Source organism: Chiloscyllium plagiosum, chromosome 21 (genome assembly GCF_004010195.1).
Source record: "Chiloscyllium plagiosum isolate BGI_BamShark_2017 chromosome 21, ASM401019v2, whole genome shotgun sequence".
In the NCBI taxonomy this organism is placed as follows: domain Eukaryota; kingdom Metazoa; phylum Chordata; class Chondrichthyes; order Orectolobiformes; family Hemiscylliidae; genus Chiloscyllium; species Chiloscyllium plagiosum.
In genome coordinates, this window is record NC_057730.1 from 43351176 (window position 1) to 43373019 (window position 21844).

Sequence of the window (21844 nt, forward strand, 5' to 3'; positions counted from 1 at the left end):
GCACTGTTAATTTTAAGATCGGAGAGTAGGATCCTTCATGTCAGAGAACATTTTTATGCATTAGAGACTTTAAAATAGTATGGTTAAAATAGCAATATAGTTAGTTAGCATGGAAAAAAAAACAAAGCTTTCTCATGGGGTTTGTAGAAGTCTTTGCATTACCTGTTGTGTCAAAACTAATCATCTGATTCTAATCCTTAAACGGGTCATGCCCAACTGTTAGTTTCATTGTTTGTGCATGACTCTATTGACAAATATTGTATAATGTTTCAGATTAGCATACATTATATTCTGAAACTGCAAAGTTATCTGACATCTCTGCAGCAAATAAAATATAAAAATGTCACATTGTTTCTATCCAGTATACAGCTTTAGGGAAAACTACCTGAGATATTCAATCGTCCTTTCATTCTTTTGTTTGCTCTAGGAAATAAGACAACACTGTTCCTCATTGCAGTACCAACGTTACCAGTCCTTTAATGTATCCTCGAGTCAGCATATTACATTTCTTTTGAGTTTTAATTTTCTTTATTTGCTTCCCTTACTTCCCTACCCAAAATAATGGCTGAGAATGAAGTGCATCGTCAATTGACTGATTCAGCAGCCACAGAAGGTAGAGGCATACAGCCACCAGTTTTCAGACAACTACTGTAAGACTAGACTGAATTGGTTACCTTAACTCCATGTCTTTTCTTCAAAAAGGAGACATTTGAGGAGAACGAATTTTAGAGTCACACAGCACAGAAACAGACCCTTGGTCTAACTCATGCCAAACTAAACTAGTCCCACTTGCTGCATTTGGTCCATATCCCTCTAAACCGTTCCTACTCATGTACTTGTCTAAATGTTTTTATTTTCAATGTTGTAACTGTACTTGCATCTACCACTTCATTCCACACAAAAATCACCCTCTGTGGAAAACGTTTTGCTCCGAGTGTCTTGTGACAAACCTATTTGTCCCCAGAAACGTGTGAACTGAACATTTTCCTTGGTCACCCACTCTACTTTATAATTATCACTGAGAATGTAATGTATTAGCTTCTCAAATAAGTAATTATTTTTTTAAAAACTTGAACGCAAGTGAGGTCCTTTATGAATCAGCAGAGGACACTTGTTATTTTCAACAAGATAAAAATTATATTCTGCATATCATTAACAATCATTTATGCTGATCCTCCTCCTCATACAAATGCAACAGGCTTCAGGGTGCAAAATGCTCTGGAGGTAGCAGGGAACCTTTCGTCAACATTTGTCTTGGAAGTAGGAATCATGTTTGGATTGCTTTAAGAGATAGGTTTATCTGTATTCAAGAATTTTGTCATCCTTGTCCAATTTATCCTCTTACAAAGCTTAATGGGATCAATTTTGACTTCATACAATATTAAAATATTAATAAACCAACAATTTGTTGACTTGTCTTGATTTGTAATTATATTAATGTTGGCAGATATAATTCATTAGAGATATAAAATGAACTACTGGCTTTGCTAGCTAAAATGCCTCACAATCTTTTTTCTGTTGTGAATTTGCATGTATCCTTTTTATTTTAAAATGAGGAAGAACAATAGAAGGCTTCAAGCCATTCATACAGCATCAAATGTAGATGCAGCATCCTGCATTACCTCCAGAATACAGAAGCAGAGACATGCTTCCTGCATATACCCTCTTTGAGGCCAAGACAGTGGTTGTTAAAATAGAAATGGACGCAAGTTCAAGTCCCAGCTGCTCCAAAGGCATGTAATAATATCTTTGAATAGGTCGATTGGAAAAATACATCATGAAATGGTTCAAAAGACAGCAGAGAAGATGTTTAAGCTTTATTTTAGGTGTAGGCATGAGCAGCAAAGATTGTCTTACTAGGCCCAAGAATATTCAGGTCTACTGCCAATGGTTAAGGATGCAAGTTGAATGATCTCTTACTCTATAGCCAGTGGCATTTACATAAACCCAAAGTGTTCAACACTGGCAGCTTAGCTATTCTGCCAACTTTGCACCTGTTTCAGACAGAAGTAGAAGATGGTGATTTATCATAGATGGTGCACACAACCGAATTACTGTATCTTTACTTTTTTTGTAGTTTAGGTATTTCATTTTCTTAGGCTTAGATATAGGTCCTCTGGTCTTGAGAGATGATAGGTAGCAAAGCTCTACCATTGGATTTTTTTTTGCTTCAGTCCAGGTGATGCCCTGCTCTTGAAGGTCCTCTTAAGTGTATTTTGCCAGGTGCCAGGTGATTTTTCACTGGCCCAGTCCTGTTTTCCCATCTGGTGGGGTCCATTCACCTACCACTCTGGTGAAATGCATGTCTGGAAAGCAAAATACTTGTCATGCCAGCCTTAATGATCTCTGCTATAACATCCTTAGACATGCGTGACTAGTTCTGTGTACCATTTTATTATTGGTAACATACCTGTAAGTGATATTCAGGACATTTAAAGGCCACAATGGTATAAGAAACTTAATATGCATGAGAGCTTTAGTGTTCCCTTCCATGTTTCACTGGCATATATTGCACTGGCACTGCTATGGGTACATAGAATCACAGTTTTATGTCTATATTGATTGTGTTGGATGCCTCATTTTATGGACTTGCTGTAGATTGATGCTGCTTTGCCTATTCTTATATGGACACCAATCACGACATCATGCTCCTTGGAAATATCACTTCCAGGTTGAGGAAAGTGAATGAAATACTTGATGTGCTGTTGTCTGAAGATGATGGGAGGGGTGGGGTACTGTCCAGTTAACATTGTCTTCTCCCAGCTGATGCATAGATCAGTTGTGGTTCCAGTACTCTCAAGACTGGTAGTCGTATCTTGGGAGTGCGTTTAATTCTTTGGCCAGCAAGATTAAGTAATTTGTACAGTACAGGTCTGTCAACTGGCAATGTTGCCTAAGGGATGCCAAAGTCTGCATAATCCACATACTTGCAGCTTATCTCTCCACGCTTCAGGCTCTCTGCCTTTATTCCTGATGAAGGGCTTTTGCCCGAAATGCTCTTCCAGCACCACTGATCCAGAATCTGGTTTCCAGCATCTGCAGTTATTGTTTTTACCCTGGAAATGAGCCTATTCTTCCCAAAGTGTACCAACTACTTTTGATTCCAATCAGTTGTGGAACACTGTACAAGCCCAATCTTCAATGACAGAACCAACATCATAAGTGACAACGTACAAAGCCATTTACATTGTGGGAAGACGATCCGGATGCTGTGCAAGATGAGGACCTATTGACTTGGCATGTTTGGCTCTTGGTCTGTCCACTGCATCTTGTAGAAACCTATCAGTCATGACAGCACAACACCCTGTACTCCAGACAAGAATACCATGCTCTTGGAGTTGGCCTCATGCTCAACAGATGTTCATCCCAAGCATTAACTGGGTGGAAGCCAGTAAACTATCACATTGTCACTGTCAGATTCCACACAAGGCCTGCCAAAGTAACTGCCATACAAGTTTAAGCACCAGTGTAGTGCTGGAAAAGCACAGATCAGGCAGCATCCTGCTCCTCGGATGCTGCCTGACCTGCTGTGCTTTTCCAGCACACCAGCAAAGGGAGAAAAGAGGAGAAAGATGAATTTTACCACTGGCTGCAAGACATGATGGATGAGGCACATAGCTGATACCTAGCTGTTGATCACTGACCTCAGTGCTAAGCTCAATAACATCTGGTGAGGCTTGAACAGTGTAATCAGCCTACAATTAGCAAGCATGCCCAATAAAAATAGTGAATAACTGCTGGCCTTTGAACTTTCCAAACGAGGATTAAGTCACCGACAGCCAGAGGAGAGGAGCCAATAAATAACAATGAATTCATGACTCAATATGAAAATTGGGTGAGGAGGGACAGTAAAAAGCAAGATCAAAAGTCCAGAGACCTTGAATCAACAAAATACCAGTACAGTGGCTGAAATAAGTCAAAGGGCATTGTATTAACAAAGCTCACAAATCTGCTCAATAAGATGTGTCCTAGGTGATGGAGATGACAGCAATCATCAAGCAAAGAAAGGAAACCCCAGCAACTGGAAGATGGGGCATAACACTGCTGTCGGTACCAGACAAGGTATCCGGTACAGTTTCATTGTAGTTTGGTCCTAATTCACAATTGGTTTCAGTATCTCACACCGAAGTTCAAATAAATCTGGAATCTTTTAAAATTCCAGAAAATATTTTTCACATCAATAATTAGTTTCCTGTTTTGCCTTATACCTGCTTTTCATATCCTTTCAAAAGTCTACAGTACAGCCGTTACTGTACTTTGCTTTTTCATAAGCAAACTCCTTCTGCTCCTGTTTTCTTTCCTCCTTTCATCTACTGATCCTTCCATTGATATTGACTGTCTTCTGACACATTACTAAAGTGGATCCAGACATAAGGCACTAAGAGGATTTAGATGTAGGAGTAATCTTAACTGATGTTGATCCTGTCCTGAACCAAAACCTTCCTCAGCAGGAGTTATCAGATATCAAGAAAGATCAAGAACAGTGACTATTTACTTTTTCTTTCCCTATCACCTTTCCCTTCTTGCATGTAGCCATTGAGGCAAGTAGTAGTAAAATAATTGCAATGAATACTTAAGAACCACTTAACAAATCTACAACTTTGCTAGCTTTTATGTGTCAACCCACTTGAGTTTTACTCACCAAGCTACCTGGGTGTTTATTATGAATCTTGCACATATTTACATGGATGAAAACCTACACCTTTAAATGAATCGACTGGAATCCTCTGATGCATCCAAAAATCAATGGATACTTGTATGCTCATGAATCTACACCTGCCGTTTGGGCCAGTCCTTGAAAGAAACATTTTTCTTTCACAACTCTACATAGAATTTTATTTTGACACTCTAGATTTGAACATTTCCAAATATGCAGTGAACTGAGCATCTTGTATGATATTGTTGGATGGGCAAAACTTTGCTTACTGAATTATAACAAATGGCTTGATTCTTCAGCATAATGCATTGTTCACCAATCCATTACTATATTAGGATAAGTTTTCTTACACTTGCCAATGGAAATTGAATAATTAACATCAATTTGTCAGTACACAGTCAACTCGTGAGCTTGGACTCGATGGAAATCAGGTGAAATGTTTCACCTGTGAATTCTGCAGAAGAGTCCACAAAATCACAATAAAGTTGGAATGTTGGGATGCTGTTGCAATATTTTAAACATAGAGAGTATGACCTTTAGACTGAACTGGATGACATGACCAGACCTCTAATGTCTTTACTGGAAATATAAAACAATATCCTTCAAATATTATTTCATTTCTTGCTGTTTTCTTTTGGATTTTGGTTGGGAGATTATAGTATTCTGATTATTAAGAACTGCTTGTCCAGTTAAATATGTATTACAAGGCACACCACAAGCATTTCCTAACACACAAAGAGACATTCAGTTTTCAGTATCTGTGCAGGTACGTGCATTTCAAATGTAAGATATTAATCAAATTCAATTTTCATTTCATTCTTTTTGTGCCTTCATATTAGCCCTTTTCAAATATTTATCCAATTCCACATTAACATTCTCTCTCTCTCTCTCAATTGCCACTTTTGTTAAAGAAATCTAAGTCATAGAAACCTGTGAACAAAAGTTCTGATTCCTGATTGCACTTATTAATTCTATGCATACTCACACTTGGGGCAGATTTAATGGGTTACAGGATTTCCTGACTGCCACCTAAAGAATCAGTAGGGTTCACATCTACACTTCCTCACTGTGATTTAATGCTCGGAGTGTTAATTGGCAGAGCTTGAGACTTGTGTCTCACTTTCAGGAGCTGCCTGTCAACTGGTTAGTTGACAGCTCTTTAGTCCCAGAGGATTACTGGGAGTGATAACACTGCAAGCAGTCTCCATGCTACTACGGCCTGAATTTTCATGCTTTCATTTGTGTTAGAACAAGGTGAAAGGTCTTCAAAAATACCTGGCAGGACCAGATTCCAAGATTTCCAGGCCCATTCCAGTCTACAACAATTTTTGTTGGTCTGAGCTACCCATGGTGCCATGGACGAGGCTCTACCTGCACTGCACACCCCAAGCCCAAAGATGAACCATCACTCTCATTAGTATTCAGAACTAAAAAAACTCTCATCCTCTTTTTCAGTTCTCCGCTTGAAGTCAGGGTTGTAATCTCCACCATTGGCAAGGTAAGCGGGGAGGTAACTATACTAAGCTTCCCCTACGAGGAGCCATATTGCCAAGGCAACATGCTCTTTTACGTGTATATATGAATATGACGATAGAGGGCCCAATTTTCTTTCCATCATATGGTGTCCAAGAATCTCTCATTCTGCCTGCCACTGGCATATGTTAGAAGTATTTACAACTTCATATTCAACCTGTTATATTCTGAAAGCATGTTCCTGAGTAATCAAGATTTGGAGTGGGATTTAAACCTGGAGCCTCTGGCTCAGACGCAGTAATACTGTGCTTCCACTGTAAGACCGCCAAAGGGAGTGGCTAATAGTCAGCAAAGCAGCGGTCTGTTTGCACAGTTTGATGGACCTGTTTTAGGTCCTTGACAGCTTTATTGTCTTGTAATAACTTGATTTTTAAATTAAGTGACTTTTCAGTATCTTTTTTTAATTCATTCTTGAGCTGCGAACATCACTAGCTAGGCATTTTTTGCCCATCCCTAACTGCCCTAACAATACGAAGTAGTGCAAGGTAGACTGAAGATTTCCTCAATGGGATTTCTATTGCATGTAACAATAGTGCTGGAGAAACTCAGCAAGTCTGGCTGCATCCAAGAGAAAAACAGCATGAAATAAGAACTAGGAGGAACAGTAGGCAATTCAGCCCCTTCAGCCTGATCCACCATTTGATATGGTCATGGCTGATCTCATCTTGGCCACAACTCTACTTTCCTGCCAGTTCTCCATAGCCCTTCAACCCATTACGAATTAAACATCTATCCATCTCCTCCTTAAGTTTACTCCAAGCCCCAGTATCCACTGAACCCTGGAGCAGTGAATTCCATTGATTCACAATCCTTTGCGATAAGTAATTTCTCCACACCTGTTTAACGTCTGCTACTCCTTATCCTAAAATTATGACCTTTCGCTCTAGATTGCCTCATATGAGGGGACTTCCTTTCTACATCTACTTTTTCATTTCCCTTTGGCATCTTAAACACCTCAATTGGATCCACTTTCATTCTTCTAAACTCCAGAGAATATATGCCTAAACTGCTCAATCTCTCTTCACAAGATAAACTCCTCATCTCTGGAATCAATTAAATGAACTTTCTCTGAACTGCCTCCAATACAACTACATTTTCCTCAAGGTGATCAAAACTGCATGCAATCCTCCATTATGGTCTCACTAATGCCTTGTATAATTGCAGCAACACTTTCCTACGTTTAAACTCTATTCCTTTAGCAATAAATGCCAATATTCCATTTGCATTCCTTATTACCTGGTGTGTCAGCATAATATTGAGTCCAGTGACCGTTCAGAGAATGTTAATTCTGTTTTTCTCCCTGAAGATGCTGCCAGAGCTGCTGACTTCCTCCCACATTTTTTTCCCAGCATCCACTGTTTCTTCTTCTTTTTTTAATCTGCCTGTACTTGATTGACAGCTTAATGTAGGATAAAGGGGCAATATTTTTCAACTGCGTGGGAGCGAGCACTGCATTGGAGCGAGCACTCACATAGCAGGTTAGGAGGAAGCAATGTTCTTGGTGGGATACCACCTGTACAAAGGGGACCAAGTGAGCGAAACCCGTCTTCTCTCTTCCTTCTTAAGGTCCCCTGCTTGGCAGTCCCCATCTTGACCACCTCCCACCAGCATCAAAAGTGGGGCACCATTTGGGGCAAAGACTGGCAAACGGCACTCGGCTTCACCTGTTTCCTATACAATTGAATACAGGATGGATGCAAGTGGATGGGAGCTAGCCCTGGGAATTTTCCAGGCCTTCCCCATCTGCAAAACCATCAGTTGGGGCTCTAAAATTCTCTCTGCAAATTATAGTGTAGAACTCTCAAAGTAAGAAAACTAAGGTCATAAAGATGGCTTTCGCTGAACAACACGTCAATCCCATGGCAGTTTGGTTACAAGTATAAATTTATGCTTTTTTTTTCAAACTTGTACAAAGCACATGCTCAAGAAAGCTGAGCAGTTGGAAATCCATATTATACTAAATCTTAGGGGACTGAGCTCTCTTCAATCTCTTCATATTGTGGCAGACATTGTTTATGAGGCTTTGCTGGTAAACAATCTGATGAATAGCCAATTAATTTGGTGTTGGTGGCATAAGCTGAGGGAGAAATTGCAGTTACAACACTGGGACATTTTCTTCAAATCTTTTTCACATAATGCTGTGTGATCTTCAATGTTGAAAAGGTAGATGTACCTACTTTGATATCCTACCTATGAGAATAATAGGATAATCCAGGCCTCACTCCCTACTGCATTGGCTTGTCAATTTACATTACAAATTCCAATTCTGATTTGGGCCCTGAAATAATCATTCTTGACAATGCAAATGTTAGTTTCAATCTGTCATTTTGTTTTTGAAGATTGTAGTTGGCAACTGTTTCAATTTGCTTCTGGAGGAATTATTACATCCTTTTGCTTATAAAATAATGAATGGATTAACCAATTTATGGCTGATTGTTTGACAATACAAAGGGATCCCACATGAATATTTAATGATTGCCAAATTAATATTTTAACAAGACCTATTTTATTGAACTATGAAACCCCTGAAGCTGTTAACTCATAACATCTGTAGACATATGTCGAACTGTTGAATGAGCCAACACATCAGGAGGCTATTCAGCCTATTGTGCCAGTGTGGGCTCTTTGCTAAAGGCATACGATTAATCTTACTGCCAAGGAGAGCCCCACAATTCCTTTCCCTTCAAGTATTTAACTTACTCTTTTTTTTGAAACAGTACTGAATCAGCTTCCATTTTTTTTAAGTCAGTGCATTCTCAATTACGACAGCTTGCTATATAGAAAGAAATCCCATGCTGTCACTTTTATTTGGTCAATTACCTTACATCTGTGATTTGTGATGGTCTGTATCCTCTAGTTACCAAGCCTTCAGCCACTGAAGAAAGTGTGACTTTTTTTTTAATCAACACCATTCATCACTTGGATTTCTATAAAATCTCCTTTTCACTTACATTTCAAACAACCTCAGCTTATCTGCAGTCTCAACACAACTGAAGTCCCACATTCCCAGTAATATTCTAATTAACCTGTTCTGTACCTTCTCAAGGCTTTGACATCCTTCCAAAAGGTGGCATCAAGATTTGAAATACAATATTCCAGCAGAGCCTGAATCTGTGTTTTATAATGTTTCATATGACTTCCTTGCTTAGGATTCCATTCCTCTAAAAATAAAGCTAAGGAACATATAACATGTCTTTTTAAATGAATTGTGAACTTGCCTTGTTATTTCAAAGATTTGCATTCCTACATCCCAGGTGTGTCTGTTTCCAAAATCACTACAAAGTAGTTCACATTGCCTCTCCTCATTCTTCTTATCAAAATATATCACTTCAAGCTTCACGAAAATGTAATCTTCCATGTGTCTTCTGATTTCATAGAATGTCTGTCCTCCTGATGTTGGTAACTATGCTCATTGTTTACTACATTTCCAAGTTCTGCTAATTTTTAAATTATGCCTATGTGCCAAAGAGAGCAATGATCCTAATACCAACCTGTGTGGAACATTTGTTTATCTCCATCCAGTCTGTTTACCACCAATTTTGTCCCTTATTCAATTCTGTATTTAGGCTGCAAAGGTGCCTTTAATTTTTATAGTTCTTAGTTTTGTTAAGAAGTCTATTTTGTGGTCAATTGCAAAACAATATTGAAAGTGCATATATGCGCCACTACCCTCATTAACTCTGATATTTTACTAGAGCAGTCAAACAGACACAATTTTCCTTTAGCAAGTCAATTCAGACTTTTATTTATTTGCTCACATTTTTCCCATTCGCCATTAGCTTTGGCCTGGATCTTCATCTTGAAAAGTGTTTTCACCACCAACCTTTAACTGCCATTTAGTTTCTGGATTTACCTCTTTCCCCATTTTTGAAGATTGTAATATCTACAACCCTACAGTCCTCTGGAACCAAGTCAATCTCCAAAGAGGGTTTGAAGATTGTGGCCAAAACATTCACAATTTTGGCAATTTGATCCTGTCAAAAATCATCCTTTCCATCCAGGTGACTTTATTACTTTGAGGACTTTTAATCTTTAAAAATCTTCACTTGAAGTGAAAAAAAATCCCCTAGGAAATCCTTACTAAAAGTAATCACTGCATTTTGCGAAACCAAGGTTTCAACTCCACATTGAACTGAATCCAAGAAATCCAATTCTCTTTGCAGTTTTAAGTTGCATTCAATCTGAACCTGTTAAGAGTTATGCAGAAGAGCAATATACTACTCCCAATGGAACAGTAAACGTTTGTGGTCATTCACTATAATTAGAAAAAGTATGAGAAAGAAAACAGTCAAAACATTAACATTCATCATTGAAAAATAAGAAAATTAAAGTATTCTGAATTATAATTTAGAGCAGTCTTTCAAGCCATGCTTAGTTTGGTTTAACTCCCTTACTCCACACTTCTTTCATATGCTGTCCCTACAGGACAGCTGACAATTGGATTGCAAAATCACTGACTTAAATATGGTAAGTCAGGTTATGGAGTAGGACTATAGATAGTTCCCTGAGGGGTAATTCTCCCAGTACCTATTCGTTGTGAGAAACTGTGATCACCGACAGCACATCGCATTCATACTGCCCAGAATTTTCCATCCATTGATTCTACAGAAGTTGGTCTGGATTTGACATGAAATGACAATCTGGGTGTGGGACTGACACTTTCATTACTGAATAACTGGAAAAATGGCAAAAGCATAGAGGGTAGTGCTCTCTTGCTCCACCTACTTGCTAGTTGCTCATACTTTGAGATTTAAACCATAGCTTTATACATGAGAAATTGTTTCTCACAAAAATTGTGTAGTGCCTGTCAATGTTTCTGAAGCTTTGAGTTCTTGAGTTCTTTGAAGAGGTAACAAAGAAGATCGATGAAGGCAGAGAGGCAGACATTGTTGCATGTCTCTCTGAAGTCCATATAGACAACGTTCTGCATGGTAGACTGGCTAGCAAAGGTTAGATCACATGGATTCCAGGAGGAGAGCTGGCCAATTGAATACAAAATTGGCTTGAAGGTCTGAAACAGAGGGTGGTGATGGAGGGTTGTTATTCTGACTGGAAGCCTGTGGCCAGTGGTGTGCTGCAAGGATCAATGCTGAGTCCACGGCTTTTCATCATTTGAATGTAGGAGGTATGGTTAGTAAGTTTGCAGATGACACCAAAACAGGTGGTGCAGTGGACAGTGAAGAAGGTTATCTCAGAGTACAATGGGACTATGGTTAGTTGAGCCAGTGGGCCAAAAAAATGCAGTTTAATTTAGATAAATGTGAGATGCTGCATTTTGGTTAGACAAACCAAGGCAGGACTTATACAGTTGATAGTAAGGCCTTGGGGAGTGTTGCCAAACAAAGAGACCTAGGGGTGTAGGTGCAAAGTTCTTTGAAAGTGGAGTTGCAGGTAGACAAAGTGGTGAAGAGAGCATTTGGCACACTTGCCTTCAGTGGTCAGTGCATTCAGTATAGGAGCTAGGACATCATGTTGCAGCTGTACAGGACACTGGTCGTGCCATTTTTAGCATTCAATTCTGGCTGCCCTTCTACAGGAAAGATGCCCTTTAAACTTGAAAGGGTTCAGAAAAGATTCACAAGGATGTTGCTGGTTTTGGATGGTTGAACTATAGGGAGAAGCTAAATAGGCTGCAGTGTCAGAGGCTGACACTATAGAGGTTTATAGATTCATGAATGGCATGGATAGGGTAAATAGCCAAGATCTTTTGCCTAGGATAGGGGAGTCAAAACTAGAAGGCATAGATTTAAGGTGAGAGGGAAAAAATTTAAAAGGGATCAAAGGGGCAACCTTTTCACGTAGAGGGTGGTGCATGTATGAACAAGCTGCCAGAGGAGGTGGTGGAGGCAGATACAATTACAACATTTAAAAGGCATCAGGGTGGATCATGAAAAGGAAGGGGTTCAAGGGACATGGGCCAAATGCTAGCAAATGGGACTAGATCAGATTAGGGTATCTGGTTGGCACAGGCAGGTTTCTGTGCTGTCTAACTCTGTGATTCAAAGGCTTTCTGAATGCAAGTCCTAAGCTACCGGAGGTGACCTAAATGATTATCACGTAGGATTCAAAAACCTTCCAAATGTTGAATTCAACACCAAACTAACTCCATGAACAATTCATGTTTCACTGAAAATGGTTTAAATCTTGGTGGTTCTGTTTTCACAGTGTTGTGATCAGCTGTTGTCTTGCTTGTTTGTAATCATTGATATCGTTCATTTTGTGCTGTTATTTACAGAGCAGATTTTCCGTTACCTTAACACATTCTGTAATTAAACAATTTAATGGAAACTAATGAGTTTAATGGCTTATATGGCTATATTTTTAGTTATATATTCAAAGTGTCTTCAGAAACATTGACAGGCACTACACAATGTCTCCAAACCTTTTTGGCACAATACAATTGTTGAACAAATTTGTTAGATTCTGTTTTAGAGAGATAATACAAACAAAGCTGTTGAAGATAGACTGCTGTGGTGAGAATATTGGATGGTGTGATTTTGACTTTTTGTTTCCCATTTACTGCACTCTCAGTCTGCAATACCAATTAGAAATGATGTCTACTGAAAAGGTATCCCAGGGTGTCAGCCTCAATACTGCTATAAAGTTCTGTTCTGTTCTTTTTGTAAAATTCACACATGGACACTTTCCATTTGAAAAGTGAACAGCAATAATCCTCTGATGTTTCCCCACTGGTTCTCTCTCTCATGAAAGTGAACATCAGTCTTTTATGACTTATTTACTTTTTTTTGTGGGGTACTAGAAGCTATACTTCATGATACATCTATTGCTACAGAAAAACACAAACAAGACAGATTGTGAATGTTGCATCTAGAATGAGATATTTTCCACATTCAGATAGTACAGCTAGAATTACACAGCTTTATTAACTCCAGCAGGTAGCGTCTTTAGATAAATTTGCAGATAACAGCATTATTAAAGACTGCCTGCCACATTAACTCTCGATGGACAGGTTGGATCGAAGGGTCTGTTTCCATGCTGTAAATTTCTATGACTCTAAATAATCCTGCCTCTCGCAAATAATTCAGCAACATTACTATCAGGAAAGATTAGGCAAGTTGGATTCTAAAAGATAATTAATCTATTTGAATTATGACTGAATAAAAGGGGTTTGATATGATAGACATTGAATTGACATACTATTTGAAGGGTGACAAAAAAATAAGGGCCATAATGAGATAGTCGCTTATAAATCACTGATAAGAATTCCAGAGAAACTTCGTAATTGAAGTGGTGAGACTCTGGAAGTTCCTGCCACAGACTATATTGGAAGTGAATAGCATAGATGTATTTAAGGAGGAGGTAGAATAATACATGTGGAGAAAAAAAAACAAAAGGATATTTTACTCTTATTAGATACAGAGGGGTTGAAGAAGAATCATTTGGATCACAAACAGCAAAATAAAACAGTAGTTGTGCAAAATAGTCTGTTTCTGTGCTGTGAAATCCTATGTAAGTTTCTCTATACGTTTCTAAAGTTACCTCTATCCATGAGCTGATTGAAGAGGGAGGCGTTAGAGAAGAAAAAAAGGTAAGCAAACATCTGTGCTGCAATTTCAGGATGCACCTCATACTGGAGGAGGAGATCCAGTGTTGTCTGGTATATTTGTATGATGTTGCAAATTGGTTCTGGGAGAGGTGAAGAATCCCTGCAGGAATGTCCACTTTCAATCTGGAAGGGATTACAATCCAAAAAGGCAGGAAGAGCAACATAGAGAGACTGCAAAACAAAGAATAATGACAATTTTAAAATTTGAAATCCATGCCTGTTGACCTTTAAAATAAGGAAAAGTAATATTCAAGAGTTATATACTTGTCCATTGTGTAGTTAACAGCAGTAATGAGCACCCTTGTATCTGTTCTGGCTAGGCTACTGTCACAAATAGAGAATGCTACCATTCACAATCTGTACCTCACTTTGACTGTATTCCACAATCATTTCTTCTAGCATGTCATTTTCAAACATTTCCCTGTAAAAGAAGTTTTTTACAATCATGGTTTGGGGCTTCTAAGCATTTACTGAGAGTGTCTTAGGCTATTCTGGTGACAGAAGGAATCAAAACGGAATCCAATCCTTCCACAGCAATGGATTTTTTGGTGAAACTTCTGGTTCCCAAGGTGATGCCTGGTGGACTTGGTCTTGCTAGTGAAAAGCATTGCAGCTTGTTGTGGCCTGGCTAGTTCACCTAATTTAATAAGAAGTACGAACACTTTGTTCCTGTTGTACAGTTACCCCTTAAGGTACTGAGTCACTGGGTTGTTTTTATGTGATACATTATTTTTTAAATCTGGAAAGAAATTTAGTTGTCAGTTAAATATTTATGACTGTCTAAATTGATTGATTACTTAGTATGCCAATAGATTTGCAATAGACATGAGCCATCGACAGAAGAAAAAATAATCAGAATCTGGAAAAACAAAAAGGATATGAATACAAGCTTATATAAACTTGTAAATGACAGAATAATTTGGGTTAAAACAAAGCCCTGAACAACTCATTTCTTGCTAAACTTATTTACAGAATGTGATCTACGTGCCCTAAGTAAACCTTTTCTTTTACGACTTATAGCTATATATTGAGCTAAATAAATATGTACCTCATTCTGTGCCTATTCAGGATAAAGGAGTGTATTTATTTAGAGTCATTTTATACATTTAAACTTCTAGGTTTGAAAGTAACATGTTACTAACAGTTGCATCATGTAATAAGAACAGATGTAAAGATTTGAAGCAATAATTGAGATGGAGGATTATCATTTTCATAGCTTCTGTCCCAACCCTAGTGATCAACTGTAAATACACAGTCACTTAGGAGGTCAATGTGCTTTGCCGTCTAAACCAAGCATATTACATTGACCGAGAGATGTTTAGTAAAAGGCTGCTGTTAAAAACTAATGCAGTGGCAATGGCAGTCTTTCAAACTAATTTTTCTTTGAAATTTTTATAATATACCCAGTAGATTTGTGACATTTGAGATGGATTTTCTTCATTTTTTAAATTTGTTTGCCTCTTTAATTTTCTGATGAGCTAAATATATTTTCTTCTGCGTTCACCGGCTGGTACCATAACACAGACATTGCCCTGAGTACTGAGTGCATAGGAGTACAGCAGCAGCGCAGGTTACACAATTTTGTCACTTAGAATATGAATCTAAAATAATAATGGACAGAAGAAAATTAATCCCACTGCTATTTTTCTGAGATTTCAATTGCTACCCCAGAAAATATATGCAACTTCACACTGATAGGAGAATAGAGTTTCAATTGTAATTTGCTAATTTTCTGATGTTAATTCTTTCTATTGGTACTGTATTGCATATCAACTAGAAATACAGGCAAATGAGTCATAGACTTTGGCTTCTATCACATTAGTTGTGCCTGTGCTTAGGATAAAGCCATCTCCGTTTTCCTCTGATGAGAGAAGAGCTCTTAAACTTCTGTGAATCAACTTACTTTGATTTTCCTATTAAAAATTCAATCAAAATACTGAAATACTGCATGGGCAAGACACTGGCATGGTGTCGTAATGTAACACATTGCAAATTATGTTTGCTGAAAAGAATACTGTTCCCCACATTCCCATCTTCACACTCAAGTAGGTTGGCAGTGAATGGTTGAAAATGGGTTGGCTGTGCTGGGAGTAACCCATACAAAACAGGACCTAGAGGTCTGGGGGTAGGCGATGTTACGCCACCTTACTTTGAGCCTTAGTGGAGTACTGCAGTAGGCCTCAATGTGACATATTGACAATGAGTCCCCTTTGGTCTGTAGGGAAATAGAGGAGGCGCCAGGCACAGTAACACCAGCTGCTACAGCAAAAAGGGACAAGGTGATTGAATTCCTTTTCCTGGAGGATAGAGGCCATCTCTCCTCCATCAGGTCTTCCTGTCCAAGAACCTGCATGTCCTTTCTCACTGAGGCATCCTAATAATGTACTGCCTTTGACAATTGTATGTCATTAGAACTTGAGTGGTTAACTTACAGGCATCTGAATCAGCATTTCCAAACAAGTTCAAATTGTGGTAATGAGCAATTATGAGCAAAATTCCATTCTAAAACGTGCTTTGAAATAGACATTTCGAATATCATACAAATCTCACTGCGCACTGCTTTTCACCCAAGTAATAGTCAAGTTAATTTTCTGTAAATAATGTTCCGCCACCTTACTTTGAGCCTCAGTGGAGTACTGTAAATAATTTATGAGAGGCGTTATTAGCAGATGAACCAAAAACATGAACTGAAAATGCTTGAGAAACTCAGCAAGTCTTAATGTTTTGAGTCTAATGACTCTTTTGGATTTCTGCTGAGTCGCTTCAGCCTTTTGTTTTTAATTCTGATCTCCAGCATCAGGAATATTTTGCTTTTTTTTAAAACAGATGAACCATTCATTTTAGAACAAGTGTCAACCTACTGAAAATGCAAAATAATAGAGTAATCAAAAAGAACTTGCTGAACGTTTGCCTAATATTGCTAATTTCTAAACTATGAGTTCCAGATCATTCATTCCAAAGTCATAAAATTATTATGTATTGGAGTACTAGTATTTTGTAATGGCAACTTTTTATTTGTAGACATTTACCACAGTGTTGTGCCATAAATTTCCTTGCCGATTACAACAGGTTTTTTTACCTGATTAGTTCAAAACTAATTTAGTCTCAAAGTATTGATCTGCATTTTAAAAGATTTAATGTGTATTTTGATAGGATTACATTCTATATAATCTACCTATCTTTCGACAATGGCTTAAGTATAATCCAAACAAACCTTAGTGATGTAATATACACATTGCTGGAAGGTATGCATGATCACTTCTTCCAAAATAGTCATGACCTCTTCATTGACTGAAATTGTGGATGAAAGTAATGATTCTTTGGAACCTAAAACAAGAAAGAGAATTTTAGTTAAGACTCGTTAGAAATGTTAAACTTTATCTTCCCATTCTTTCTTCTAAAAGTTAAAATATGCTTTTCTCTGCTCGTGTGAAATTATATGAATCAGAGCCATTTTAAGGAGGTGGAATGTTCGCCCTTCTGAAAACCTGAGCTATTTGTAATTTTGGCAGCTGCCAAAAGAATTACCAGTTCAGGTACAAGTTTCTGGGTAGTAATTTTTCTATTCGCCCTTAATAATTTTATTCTTATTAATTTTAAAATCTGAACTTCTTATTTCTATTCTCTATCAAAAAGTATGATTCTATCCTCTCCAAATTTCTAAAATATACTGGGAGTCCTTGTCCTTGGCTATTAAGAAATAGAAACAGGAGTAGGCAATCAGCCCCTTGAACCTGCTCCACATTCAATAGGATCGTGGTTGATCTGACATTCCTCACATCCACTTTCCTGCCTTTTCTCCATAACCCTTGATTCCCCTACAGATCAAGAATCTATCTACCTCAGCTTAAACATAAACAATGACTCTGCCCCACAGCTCCCCATGGCAATGGGTTCCAAAGACTCTCAACCATCAGAGAAGAAATTCCTCCTCATATTCATCTTAAATTGACATCCCTTTATTCTGAGACTATGCCCTCCAGTCCTAAATTTTCCCATGAAGGGAAACACCCTCTCAGCATTTATTCTGTCAAGACCCTTAAGAATACTATATCCCTCTGCTCCCTGTCCATTCGTGTATCTGTCTAGATACATCTTAAATGATGTTATCATGCCTGCCTCTACCACCTCCGCTGGCAACATATTCCAGGTACCCAGCACCCTCTGCATAAACAACTTTCCACACATATTTCAATGAGATCACCTCTGAACTCCAGGAGGAGAATCCCAACATATTTAGCCTTTGCTCATAAAACAATATCTCCATACCAAGGATCATCTGAGTAAACGTTCTCTGAACTGTCTCCAATAAAATAATATCTTTCCTGAAATAAGGAGACAAAAACTGCTCACAGTACTCAACATGGGGTCTTGTATATTTTTAGTAAGATTTACCTAACGTTACACTCCAAACTTCTTGAATTGAGGGCCAATATTTCATTAACCTTCCTGATTACATGCTGCGTGGGTGCGTGCTTTGTGTGTTATGTGCACAAGTATCCCAAAACCCCTTTTAATTGCAGTTTTCTGCTATTTTTCTCCATTTAAATGATATTCTGTTGTTTTGCTCTCCCTTATAAAATGAATAAATTCACATTTTCCCACATGCTCTACTTGTGAACTTTTTGCCCACTTACTTGTCTATCGCTATCTCTCTGTAAACTGTTGATATCACTCTCTACCTTTGTACCTATTTTTTGTTTCATCTGCAAATTTGGCTACAGTACATTCACTTCATTCCTCAAAGTCATTTATATACATAGTGTCAGCAGTTCTGATCCCAGCATATATCAGTGTGGAACCCCACTGGTCACGGGTCAGCACCTGAAAAAGAACCCCTTACTCCCACTCACTGTTTCCTGTCCATTAGCCAATTCTCAACCCACACCAATATTCTATCATGGACTTTTATCTTCTGACTTAGCCTTTTGTGAGGTACCTTGTCAAACACCTTTTCGAAATTCAAATACAACACATCTACTGGTTCCCTTCGATCCACCTCTCAATAAACTCATAAATTAGTCAGATACAATTTAAGACCATAAGACATAGGAGCAGAAGTAAGGCCATTTGGCCCATCGAGTCCACTCTGCCATTCAATCATGGCTGATGGGCATTTCAACTCCACTTACCCGCATTCTCCCCGTAGCCCTTAATTCCTTGTGACATCAAGAATTTATCAATTTCTGCCTTGAAGACATTTAGCGTCCCAGCCTCCACTGCACTCTGTGGCAATGAATTCCACAGGCCCACCACTCTCTGGCTGAAGAAATGTCTCCCTTTCATGAAACCAGGCTGATTCTGCTTGATTAGATTATAATTTTTCAAAATGTTCTGCTATTACTTCCTTAATATTTGATTCAAATACTATTCCAACAGTAGATGTTAGACTGATTAGCTTGTAGTTACCTGCTTTTTACCTCCCTGCCTTTTTGAATACATGTGTCACACTAGCAGTTTTCCAATCCTCCAGTGCTTCTCCAGAATCCAATGATTTTTGGAAAATTACAGCTAATACATTCACTATTTCTGTAGTTACTTCTTTTCAACCCATAGGATGCAAGCTATCAGGGGCAGAGGACTTAGCTGCCTTTAGTCCCATTACAAAGAACAAAGAGAATTACAGCACAGGAACAGGCCCTTCAGCCCTCCAAGCCTGCACCGATCCTGATCCTCTATCTAACCCTGTCGCCTATTTTCCAAGCAACTATATCCCTCTGCTCCCTGTCCATTCGTGAATCTGTCTAGATACATCTTAAATGATGTTATCATGCCTGCCTCTACTACCTCCGCTGGCAACATATTCCAGGTACCCAGCACCCTCTGCATAAACAACTTTCCACACATATTTCCCTTAAACTCTTACCCTCTCACCTTGAACTCATGACCCCTAGTTATCGAATCCCCCACTCTTGGAAATAGCTTCTTGCTATCCACCCTGTCTACACCTCTCATGACTTTGTAGAGTCTAATGAAAATTATCCTAATCTATGCAACGTGTCTTCACAGCCAGTGCCGTCCATACCAGGCAACATCTTGGTGAACCTCCTCTCCACCCTTTCCAAAAGCATCCACATCTTTCAGGTACTGTGGCAACCAGAACTTTACACAATATTCCAAATGTGGTTGAACCAAAGTCTTATACAATTGTAACATGACCTGCCAACTCTTGTACTCAATACCCCGTCCGAAGGAGGAAAGGATGCTGTATGCTTTCTTGACAAAGCTATCAACCTACGTTGCCACCTTCGGGATGCAATGGACCTGAACACTCAGATCTCTCTGTACATCAATTTTCCCCTGGGTTCTTCCATTTACCATATAGTTCGCTCTTGAATTGGATCTTTGAAAATGCATCACCTCACATTTGCCACATTTGAACTCCATCTGCCATTTCTCCACCCAACTCAATCTATCTATATTCTACTGCATTCTCTAACAGACCTCTTCACTATCTGCTATTTCACCAATCTTAGTGTCAGCTGCACACTTGCTAATCAGACCAGATCATTTACATACATCAAAACCAACTGTGGTCCCAGCATAGATCTCTGTGGAACAGCACTGGTCACAGATCTCCATTTTGAGAAACTCCTTTCCACTACTACTGTCTGACTCCTGTTGCCTAGCCAATTCTCTATCCAACTAACTAGTACACCTGGAACCCATGTGACTTCACTTCCTCCATCAGCCTACTATGGGGAACCCTACTGAAGTCCATGTATATGACATCTACAACCTTTCCCTCAATCAATTTTGTCACTTCCTCAAAGAATTCTATTAAGTTGGTAAGACATGACCTTCCATGAACAAAACCATGCTGCCTATCACTGATAAGCCCATTTTCTTCCAAATATAAATAGATCCTATCCCTCAGTATCTTCTCCAGTAACTTCCCTATCACTGACGTCAGGCTCACCAGTCTATAATTATTTGGATTATCCTTGCTACCCTTCTTAAACAAGGGATGACATTAGCAATTCTCCAGTCGTCCAGGACCTCACCTGTGTTCAAGGATGCTGCAAAGATATCTCTTAAGGCCCCAGCTATTTCCACTCTCAATCACCTCAATAACCTGGGATAGATCCCACCTGGACCTGGGTTCTTGTCCAGCTTAATGCCTTTTAGAATACTCAACATTTCCTCCCTCCTTATGTCATCTTGACCTAGAGTAATCAAAGCTCCATCCCAAATCTCAATATCCGTCATGTCCCTCTCCTCAGTGAATACAGATGCAAAGTACTCATTAACAATCTCACCCATTTTCTCTGTTGCTACCCATAACTTTCCTTCTTTGTCCTTGAGTGGGCCAACCCTTGCTCTAGTTACCCTCCTGCTCCTTATATACGAGTAAAAGGCTTTGGGATTTTCCTTAAGCCTGTTTGCTAAAGATATTTCAATAACTCTTTTAACCCTCTTAATTCGTCATTTCAGATTGGTCCTACTTTCCTGATACTTTTCCTAAGCTTTGTCTGTTTTCAATCATCTAGACCTTATGTACGCTTCCTTTTTCCTCTTAGCTAGTCTCACAATTTCACTTGCCATCCAGGGCTCCCTAATCTTGCCATTTCTATCTCTCATTTTCACAGGGACATGTCTGTCCTGCACTCTAATCAGGAGAAAGTGAGGACTGCAGATGCTGGAGACCAGAGTTGAAAAGTGTGGTGCTGGAAAGGCGGATGCTGTCTGGCCTGCTGCACTTTTCCAGAACCACACTTTTCAACTCTGCACTCTAATCAACCTCTCTTTAAAAGCGTCCCGCATATAAAGTGTGGAGTCACCCTCAAACAGCTGCTTCCGATCCACATTTCACAGCTCCTGCTGAATTTTGCTATAGTTGGCCTTTCCCCAGTTTTGCACTTGTCCTTTAGGACCACTCTCGTCTTTGTCCATGAGTATTCTAAAACTTAGAATTGTGATCACCATTCCCGAAGTAATCCCCTATTGTAACTTCAACCACTTGGCCGGGCTTTTTCTCCAACACCAGGTCCAGTATGGCCCCTTCCCAAGTTGGATTATTTACATACTGCTCCATAAAACACTCCTGGATGCTCCTCAAAAATTCTGCTCCATCTAAACCTCTAATA

The 21844-nt window shown here is 38.9% G+C and overlaps 1 protein-coding gene across 2 annotated transcripts in view; it reads right to left on the reverse strand.

Annotated features, from left to right (window-relative positions):
• Positions 1-21844, reverse strand: part of radil (Ras association and DIL domains) — a 124407-nt gene that overhangs the window by 16589 nt on the left and 85974 nt on the right. For both annotated transcript variants that reach the window (XM_043711913.1, XM_043711912.1), the window contains exons 7-8: positions 16972-17084; positions 13691-13928 (exon numbers count right to left, since the gene is read on the reverse strand). In XM_043711913.1, the coding sequence (XP_043567848.1) occupies positions 13691-13928; positions 16972-17084 (351 nt within the window). The remainder of the gene's footprint in view (positions 1-13690; positions 13929-16971; positions 17085-21844) is intronic.